General features: G+C 49.8%; 2 protein-coding genes and 1 long non-coding RNA gene across 4 annotated transcripts in view; 2 read left to right on the plus strand and 1 right to left on the minus strand.

The window, feature by feature from the left end:
• The window catches only part of frem2a (FRAS1 related extracellular matrix 2a), a 41,454-nt gene extending 36,154 nt beyond the window's left edge, over positions 1–5,300 (plus strand). Inside the window, exons 17-25 of the mRNA XM_057054744.1 lie at positions 1,125–1,317; positions 1,398–1,514; positions 1,602–1,729; positions 1,828–1,962; positions 2,045–2,171; positions 2,254–2,441; positions 2,561–2,707; positions 2,828–3,401; positions 4,464–5,300. Coding sequence (XP_056910724.1) covers positions 1,125–1,317; positions 1,398–1,514; positions 1,602–1,729; positions 1,828–1,962; positions 2,045–2,171; positions 2,254–2,441; positions 2,561–2,707; positions 2,828–3,367 — 1,575 coding nt within the window. The 3' untranslated portion in view covers positions 3,368–3,401; positions 4,464–5,300. The remainder of the gene's footprint in view (positions 1–1,124; positions 1,318–1,397; positions 1,515–1,601; positions 1,730–1,827; positions 1,963–2,044; positions 2,172–2,253; positions 2,442–2,560; positions 2,708–2,827; positions 3,402–4,463) is intronic.
• Positions 5,301–6,008: 708 nt separating this feature from the next.
• On the plus strand, positions 6,009–9,019 carry trim47 (tripartite motif containing 47). Its single transcript, XM_057055125.1, has 8 exons — positions 6,009–6,237; positions 6,548–6,759; positions 7,200–7,245; positions 7,354–7,449; positions 7,526–7,750; positions 7,947–7,969; positions 8,045–8,166; positions 8,267–9,019. Exons 1-8 carry the CDS (start codon positions 6,055–6,057, stop codon positions 8,797–8,799), a joined length of 1,440 nt encoding a protein of 479 aa, XP_056911105.1. The 5' UTR covers positions 6,009–6,054; the 3' UTR covers positions 8,800–9,019.
• Positions 8,929–9,362, minus strand: LOC130537972 (uncharacterized). Of its 2 annotated transcripts, none has more exons than XR_008953734.1 (3): positions 9,237–9,362; positions 9,130–9,170; positions 8,929–9,066 (listed from the first exon to the last, which is right to left on the minus strand). It is a non-coding gene; the product is annotated as an uncharacterized LOC130537972 (long non-coding RNA). The 2 variants fall into 2 exon arrangements; XR_008953733.1 differs by having other exon boundaries at positions 8,949–9,001; positions 9,139–9,170.
• Between the last annotated feature and the right edge of the window lie 471 nt (positions 9,363–9,833).

The following is a 9,833-nucleotide window of genomic DNA, read 5'->3' on the forward strand; positions in this document are numbered from 1 at the left end:
TCAGACTCAGTGATCTTACGAGAGACCTCAGACACGGAGGTAAAACGGTCTCATTTCAAGTGTGTGTGCGCTGAAGTGTGGAGTGATTCGCTTTGCTGTGTATGAGCACAGTATAACTGATATACCTCATATAAGGACGCTGTGGTTTTCAGATGTTGGTGTATTAATGATATTTGATTTTGCATTTGCTGCCTTCGAGTGTTGAAAGCCCCGATTCTCCTCATTTCTCCGACACTTGACAGTTTGATAATGATGTAATTGACAAACGAGTTCATTTAAAGTGTAGTGGTCCTTTTTTACTGATTAATTTGTCAGGCCTGTGTGAGTAATCAGGTCTTCCACACAACACCGTTGGCGTCCTGGAACGTGTTGAGCAGTGACATCTAGTGGTCGCTGATGTGGAACTACACCTACAGGATTCGTTCCAGCTATGCTATGAATAAATGATGATCCTTTTCTTCGTTTTCTACTGCTCTCTGTAACAAAGTTATATTTACTAACATGCATTTAAGCAAAAGAATCATTACATTTTTAATGTAAGCGTCTCGCCTACGCTTCAGGAGCCAGCAGCGGAGATTTGATTTTTCTGCCCGAAAACACACAAATCGTTTATCTGCCATGCGTGACATTTCTCTGCTGCACCCACAATCAACTCATATGCAAATAATACTTTTGGGTTGTTTAAGAACGGTTTACATGCAGTCACAGAAGAAAAAGATGGAAATTGAAGGAATCATAGTGAGCGCTTCATATGTTTTATGTGGGGGCCTTTAAAGTTTACCTGAAACAACAAAATTATCATCCTATTGTTTTGGAGATAATAATTCTATTTTTGGATTTTTGGAAAGCTAAGCTAGAAAAGCACAACTCAAGCCCACATGACTGCCCACTGTGAGGACAACGCGGAAAAACCAACTTCAGCGCGTCTTTGGACAAACTCTGCGTAGGAGTGAAAGAGTTCAGGCACCTCGTGGAGGAGAAGGAGTTCATCTGCTGCATGTCAGCTTTGGATACTCCTGACCTGAAATCAACAGAACTTTTAATGGGAACCTGTTTTTGAGGGATTGTGGAAGGGAATGTAAGGAATAACACATCAAATTCTGATTTAACTGCGGCCCGGACAGGTGCTAAACTTGGTCCAGTCCTACGTGACGCTGCGGGTGCCCCTTTATGTGTCCTACGTCTTCCACTCACCGGTGGGAACGGGCGGCTGGCAACACTTTGACCTGCAGTCGGAGCTGCGGCTGACCTTCGTGTACGACACTGCGATCCTGTGGAAGGACGGCATCGGCAGCCCCCCGCAGGCTGAGCTCCAGGGTGCGTTCAAGAGTTACAATCACGGCTAACGTTTCAGGACTCAATCAGGAATCTGGTGTGTTTGGATGGTTTTCCCGCAGGGGCGTTGTACCCAACCAGCATGCGTATCAACCAACAGGGACGTTTGGTGGTCCACTTCCGCACCAAGGCTCGTTTCAGGGGTCTGTTTGTAGAGTCACATTCTGGAGGCCGAGCTGGTGAGATGCCTGAAGGAACCCTCTCCCTGTTCACTTCAGATTGAGCTCCTTTTGATTTCGGGGCTTCTTTCTCATTTCCTTACCCAGCGACCTCGTTGTCATCCATGGTGATGAGCGTGGATCATCCCGGCCTGACCTTCAACCTGACCTCAGTGAGGAGCGAGCCCACATACAACCAGCCGGTCCAGCAGTGGACCTTCACCTCTGACTTTGCGGTAAGATGGAACCACATGGAGATCTGACAGGAGCTGGACCCGGTTAATGTCGTCTCTGGAGCTGCAGGGATCTCTTCTGCCTCTGCTTCTCCCTGCAGGTGAGAGACTACTCTGGAACGTACACGGTGAAGCTGATTCCGTGCACGGCCGCCCAGCATCTGGAACACACAGTCCCGCCCATCTGCAGCCCCAGAGAACCAATCACGTTTGATCTAGATATCAGGTTCCAACAGGTACGAGTAGATTAGCAGAAATCTCCCGTGTTTGCAGGATTATGTGTGGTTCTCTTGACTTTTCATGCTAATTCCTTCACAGGTGAGCGACCCGGTTGCTCTTGAGTTCAGCCTGAACACTCAGATGTTCCTGTTGTCCAAGAAAACCCTGTGGATCTCTGACGGCTCGATGGGCTTCGGTCAAGAGAGCGACGCAGCTTTTTCTGAAGGTTTGACACTTTCTTCCCAGCGTAGTTGAGCTGTACCGACAGATGAGATCAGCTTCATTTCGTGCCTTTTTCCTCCATCCAGGCGATACAATTTACGGCCGTGTGATGGTGGATCCCGTTCAGAACCTCGGAGACTCTTTTTTCTGCAGCATAGAGAAGGTGTTCCTCTGCACAGGCACTGATGGATACGTTCCAAAGTACGACCCGACCAGGTTTGAGTTTGGCTGCCTGGCAGACTCCCCCTCATTGCTCTACAGATTTAAGATTCTTGTGAGTTCTTTTGTTTCCTTTTTGCTTCTTTGGCCGTGCTGGTGCCTGCTCATCCAGTCCATGGAAAGACACCAAATCACCTTTCCTCTCTCCACCTGTTGTCTAACATCCCTCCCCAGGACAAGGCTCAGCCAGAGACGCAGGCCCGTGCTTTTGGAGATGTCAGTTTTAATGCCGTGCTGGCGATAGACGACCCCTCAGCCTCGCCCCTCGTCAGACAACCCGGATCTGATGGCTTTAGGCTAGATTCCACACCTATGTTCCAGGTACTCTTCATTTTCTGGGCATCTGTTGTCTCATTTTAATCTTACTTGTATTTATTTGGCGTTATTATAACGTAATCTTCTTCTTTCATGAATTGCGGGTTTATTCTGTGTTTTCTTCAGGTGGCAGCTGGGCGGGAGTGGTACCTTCACACCATATACACAGTCCGCTCCAGAGAGAATGCTCATCGAGGGATCGGAAAGCGCAGCCTGGAGTATCACGCACTGGTTTCCACGGGCAACAATGTTGACTCGAGCGCACCGAGTCTTCGTTCCAGGAGGTCGGCCAGCCACGAAGTCCCAGAGGTTGTTCAGGACATCGGAGAAGACAACAACCGTGGCACAAACATCATGCACATCGCGCTGGACCGTGACGGGCGCCGGGCGGGGGCATCAAAGGAGCTGTTTCCAAGTGGGCTGGATCCCAGTGAGCTGAACTCAGAGGAAGGAGACGAAGGTCTGGTGACTGTGGTGGGAGCACTGGTGGGACTGCTGCTGACCGTCCTCGTCATCATTACCATCATATTAGTGCTGAAATCCAGGAAGAAGGATGGGAAGGAGGGATGGAGAGGGGGGGTGCAGGAGGTGGTGAAGGGGTCTGTCAGCACGGAGCCCATGTTGGTGGTGAGAATGCAAGACTGCCACAACAGCTCCGAGGTATGAGGACAGGAGGCGCTGACGGAAAGACGGACAGAAGGTGAAGATTTGGGAAGCTTTCTAAAATTTGGATTTTTCTTTCTTAAAAACACTCATTTTCAATTACATTCATAAAACCAAAAAGTGTTTCAATGTTTGAGGGGAGGGTGACGATCACACAGTAAATGTGTGCTGGCGTCCTTCCTTCCCTTTCCCATGGTGTTAAAGTGCCTGGAGCAGATGTAATCCTGCAGGACGTCCCGGTCACGGGGGTCTCGTTCTCATAGAGGTATCGTGGAGCAAGTCAAGTCAGAGATTTAGCGTTGCTGACTGATCCCGGATAAAGGGGAGCAGATCAATGTTCCCACTGAAGGGACGAGCTCCCCTCTCAAACCGCACTCAACCTTCTAAAATACTAATGAAATCTTTCTTTTGAAAATGATGAAATATGTGTCTGTGCAGCTCTTGTGCAGCTTTTTCCAGGTACACTGAAACTCTCCTGGAAGGAAAAAGAGATGGCTATAAATAGAGGATATCATCCCTGTTATTTTCCAAGGAGATGCCATTATTTCCATATTCCACATCCTAGCGGCCAATTAATGAGTGATACAAATGTACCTCTTGATTTGTGAATATTTACTCCAAATTCATCAGTTTTGATTATGAGCCACTCAACAATTCTAGGGTTAGGGGGTCTGTTTGTAGAGTCACATTCTGGAGGCCGAGCTGGTGAGATGCCTGAAGGAACCCTCTCCCTGTTCACTTCAGATTGAGCTCCTTTTGATTTCGGGGCTTCTTTCAGTTTTGATTATGAGCCACTCAACAATTCTACGACGCTCTCCAAGACGTTTCTGCTCTATTTTATGAGCTTTGGGGCAGAAATGTGCCAACAAACATTGCAGACTGTGAATGATACAGCCTATAAATACGCGTTCAGATCCCTGATAGCAGCGTTATCCGTGAATCGGGTAATTCTGCTACTGCAGCTAACATTCTTTCCTCTGATCCTGATCTTTTCTGTCCCCGTTGAACCAGGCTGTTCCTCCTTATTTTTTCTTTAAGATTTTTGTATTTTGCAACTCCTTTGTACCATGTTTTTACCTGCTGCTCTCTGTCCCTGCAGGTCTCCGCCGTGTGTTTCTGTGAACTGATGTGTTCTTCATCCTTTTGGGCAAAATGATGCGTTGTTTGGAACACGGGTGCGTTTATGTGTAAAGACACTCAGGAGTTATTTCTTTGACAGAGAAGCAACTGTGCGCTGGCTTCTGTTCACGCTACACTGCTGAGCACATGAATCCAGTATCCGTAGCCAACGATTTGACCACTGTTCAGCTCACGTTATGTTCCTGTAAGCTTTATTTGTCACAAGTGCTGTGTGGGATGTTCTGAGTCATGTTTCTGAACAAAGGGTGAAAACAGAATCGCTGCTTACAAATCAGTATGTCACCATGACACACGTTCAGTGGAAGACATTTCATATCATCTGGCGTCTCCTTCGTTTGTTGATGTCCGTGGTGAAATGACCTGTTTACATGTGTTGCTAAAGCTGACGTTTACTACTGTGGATCCACAACACGCTGGGGTCTGTGTTCCTATATATTTGTCCTGAATATGGTGTTTTCCTTCATCCTTTTCTAATTGTTTCTAGTATTTATCAGGGCTGGGTTACGTGACTAAACATACAAGAGCAGAGTTGTGACTCAGCATGAGATATAATGACCTTTTTACAGTTAAAGTGTTCATTTTAGCCGTGATAACTTTGGAAAAATCTGACATCAAATGCACTTTTTCATTCACGTCCCTCACATGACAATCCAAGCTATGCAATGTAATGTAACCCCCTACAGCCCACGTGTATGAGTTTTAGCACAAACAATCAAACTTGATATTTAGTTTATGTCTTTTTATGAATGGGTTTTTATGTATATGTATTTAAGAATAAACATTGTTGCTTATTAGATGTTGGTGGTTGGTTGCTTCCCTCTTGCCTCCTGAGTCCGAACAGAAAAAGATTAACTTTCTGAATGTGGATTAACTTCACAATTTTTCCTTCTTATACCATAATAGAATTTAGAATTAGGGAACTAATTTAAGGTATACGTACTGCACATTTAAGCTGACGAAAGAAAAAAAACTGACCACATAATGACCTTTGGCCCAACACATGGCGATTAATCACAATGAATTGTAAAGCCTATGAAAGCGCTTGAGTCTCTCAACTGCTCATTTAAACTACTGCTGACGGTTTACGCCATACACGCGTCCCACATAACAGCCTTACATAAATGCTATACAACATTAACGTGTACTTTCATCCAATCTAAAATTGAATATCAGCACACTGGACACCCCAGCGTTTAAGAAGAAACAAGTCAGTCAGGCAGAAAGTCAACATAGGATAAAAGGTCAGAGGCGTGTGTTTGCTACAGCAGACCTTTAAATAAAAATGAGACCATGAGAGGAAAGCATAACTAAATAGAACTGTTCGTTCATTAATCTCCATTTTTACGCCGATTAATGTTCAGAAAAGTCCATTTTTTGTGTTTGTTTACAAAGATCGAGTGAGGGCGGGAAATGAGCGCGAGGCGCGGAGAGAACGCGTCTGATTGGTCGAAGCGGAATATGACGTAGCATAAATGGGCTCGTGGGCCGGGCTTGTTCCGCCTTCACTTCCTGTGGCGGAAGCGTCGCTCTGCGTGTCGGTTGTGGGTAAAATGGCGGCCGGCGGATCCTCCCGTGAGGAGCTGAGGAAGGAGCTCACATGTGCCATTTGTTTGGACTATTTCAAGGATCCGGTCATCCTGAAATGCGGCCACAGCTTCTGCCGCTTCTGCATCTCGCTGCACTGGGATGAAAATGGCGATGACTACGGCTACCAGTGTCCCCACTGCCGAACGGTAACGAGTGCGATGTCTCCGGCCGCTCTTTCACCGCGGCCCCGCCGTCTGCTCCGTGGTGCGGAGCCGCACGCCTTTTTTACCCTGTTGCGCAGTTAATAATCGCGATCGATGTCGCCGGTCACGCATTTGGTTTCGCTAGCACCGGCGATGGCGGCCACGCGAGCAGAAAATCGCCTCTTCGCCACAATTAACGTCTAATTTCCCAACAGTTTGGTAGCCATTGCACTGCAGAGGGAATCAACATGTGCGCAATGTCGGATTCTGCTGTGTTGCAAATGAACACGAGTCCAACTTTCTGTTGTCTCAGGTGTTCAACAAGAAGAGTTACACCAAGAACTACCTGGTGCAGAACCTCATCGCTAAGCTGGATGATCTGGACTGTCTGGACTCCAGTCCTCAGCAGGCGAAGGCTGTTAAAGTGGATGGAAAGTGTGAGCAGCACGGAGAAGAGCTGAAACTCTACTGCCAGACTGACAAGAGGCCCATCTGTGTGGTTTGCTGTGAATCCAGGGCACACAGGTGGGTTAGTTGGTCCCCATCTGGGGAAAAGCTCCGCTCCGCTACAGCAGTGTTTATTCCTGCTTCTCATTAGTTATGCCAGTTAAATGTTGCAGGAAATGGGAAATTCTCTCTCTTACTGTTTGAAATCTAAGCTTGGGGGTGAAGGCAGGTCGGCTGGATGAGTCGCCAGGGTTGCGGTTTGGTGCCTTGCTCGAGGGTACCTCGGCAGCGCTCTGAAGGTGTTCTGGTACCTTCCCCTACCACCAGAACACCTTCCGTGTTGTCTGCCCTGGGGCTGGAACCAGGAACCCTCGGCTGCAGCCCATTACGCCTGTCTGTGATTTATGCGTAACGTAGAGGATACAACGGTTATGATGGTTTCCACGACAACTCTCAGAGAGGAGCTGAATCTTATGAATTTCCGAGAAGAGAACCCACTAGTGTTCCGTCTCTTTCAGACACCACGATATCGCACCGAGTTCAGAGGTTATGAATGACATGAAGGTCAGTCTGCCTTCCCATGACCTCCGCATGACCTCTGCATGACCTCCGCTCTAACCGTCCGTTCTGTCGTCGGATGTGAAGAGTTAAAGTGACGTGTTTTTACAACAGATGGAGATGAAAATGAAGCTCATGGAGCTCAACTGGCAGAAGTCTCGTTATCTGAAGATCATAACGGCTGACGAGTGCACCAGAAGTGAAGTGAGGGTGGGTGGAGCTCACACCGACGCTTCTGTCTGAGCCGCCTGCTGCTTCAACCCCAAATCTCTGCTCTGGTCTCCAGTCGAAGAAGCAGAGCCTGAAGGAGAAGGTGGAGGCCGACGTGGGAGCCTTGGTCCAGTTCCTCCTGGATGAGAGGGACTCCCTGCTGGAGAGCCTGGATGCTGAGGAGGTGGCAGCCATGGCGGTCATAGAGGACAACCTGAAGACGGTGGAGATGAACGTCAAAGCTGCGGACAAGGCCATCGCCGACATCAACAAGCACATGAGTGGGAAGACCAGCTTTGAGGTCAGTCTGAAAGCTCTTTGATGTCTGCCAGTCTGACCTGTTCTTGGCCCCTGATTCTGTTGAGAATCAGGGTTCTGTTGGCATCAGCTTGGTTCTGAATACAAACGCTAAATGAAACGAGCCCCCGTCGGTCACGCCGTTGTGATGCACGTTGAGAGCTTGATGGTGTCACTGACCACATGCTTTGTGTCCACAGAGCCTGTCCGAGACCTTTAACGAGTAAGTCGGCTTGCTAACGCTCAGGGATGCTAACGAGGAGCTTTGAGCGTGTTGTTGACGTGTGTTTCCGCCCAGGGTGGTCCACTGCTCGCCCTTCGCCTCCGTTGAGAGGGTGAACTGTCAGACTGTGTTCCTGGACACTGCGGGGCCCTTCCAGCTCATCATGTGGAAGAAGATGATGCACGTGCTGCACACCAGTGAGTTCTGGACGGGGGCCGTTCTTCTCGGTTTCCTGCTGTCAACATCTGCACACGCCCCGTGGGCACCACGCTAACGCCTCCTTATCTTGCTGCGCAGTGCCTCAGAACCTCACCTTGGACCCAGATACCGCCCACCCCAACCTGTTCATCTCGGATTTTGACACCAAAGTGGAGGAGGGCCGCATCCGTAGCCAGGACCTGCCGGACCCGCCGGCCCGCTTCACCCGTTTCTGCGGGGTCCTGGCCACGGCCCAGTACTCCAGTGGGCAGCACTACTGGGAGGTGGACGTGAAGGACAAAGGCGTGTGGTACCTGGGGGTGACGACGGTGTCCAGCAACAGGAAGGGCTTCGTCAGCCTCGCTCCCTCCGAGGGCTACTGGAGCATCTGCCTGCAGGACCGCTTGTACGCCAACGGGGAGCACGGGCGCATCCCCATCGCCGACTACTGGAACTCCCCCCGCGTGGGCGTCTACCTGGATTACGACCAGGGCCGTCTCAGTTTCTGTGACGCCGTGACCATGAGGAGACTCTACATGTTCGACACGTGCTTCGATGAGCCCGTGTACCCGTTCTTCAGCCCGGGGAAGAACGACCCGGGCAGCCGGCTGCAGATCTGCCACTATTACTGAGCCGCAGCTTTGGCCGGCGTGGGTTTAACAGACCAGTTTAGTTCCTGGTGCTGAGCTCCTGGTGGTTCCTGTCTTACTGATGTTGGAAAATAAGCTTTGTACAGCCCAAGAAACACCAACCGTCACTCTGTTGCTATGAGGAGTTAAAATGTTCTCATTCCAGGTTGAACAGAGACACACACTGTAGGCTCACCCCCCTGACCTCTGACCCTGGTCACAGGGTCGGGGCTCCCCCCCCTGACCCTGCCACCAGGGGTCGGGCCTGACCTCTGACCCTGCCACCAGGGGTCGGGCCTGACCTCTGACCCTGCCACCAGGGTCGGGGTTCACCCCCCTGACCTCTGACCCTGCCACCAGGGGTCGGGCCTGACCTCTGACCCTGCCACCAGGGGTCGGGGCTCCCCCCCCTGACCCTGCCACCAGGGGTCGGGGTTCACCCCCCTGACCTCTGACCCTGCCACCAGGGGTCGGGCCTGACCTCTGACCCTGCCACCAGGGGTCAAGGCTCCCCCCCTGACCTCTGACCCTGCCACCAGGGTCGGGGGGGTGAGGGTTGGACAGGTGCTAAACTCTTGATCACTGTCAGCGTTCCTGTGTCGGCCGTGTCCCGTTTCTACTGACATCGCTGCTCTGCTGGCTGGTTTTGCCCCTGATGGGGGTGGTGCTGGTTGAGGTTCCCTCATTAGTACTGGATCGGGTCGTTAGCTCTGTTAATATTTTATCCATTTTAAAAAGAATTTTTTTTTTATTTTTTTTTTTAAAAAGCATTTTTATAATGGCCAAACTGTCGGACCCATATTTGGATTATTAGATGATCTGGAGCACGGCTGGAGCGGCGGCCCTGCCCGGCCCTGCTGGGTCCTGCTCGGCCTCCCCGGCCCTGCTCGGCCCGTCTGGACCACGACAGAAGGCTTAAGACTTTTTTTCTTTCCTCATTATTCTTATTATCTTTTTAAACATTCCGTTTAATGTGCTTTTATTTCCCCCCAGAATCGTATGTTCTATTTATTCCTTGTAAACTGTTGTGAAAGCTT

This window comes from Takifugu flavidus, chromosome 14, assembly GCF_003711565.1.
Source record: "Takifugu flavidus isolate HTHZ2018 chromosome 14, ASM371156v2, whole genome shotgun sequence".
NCBI classification, from domain to species: Eukaryota; Metazoa; Chordata; class Actinopteri; order Tetraodontiformes; family Tetraodontidae; genus Takifugu; species Takifugu flavidus.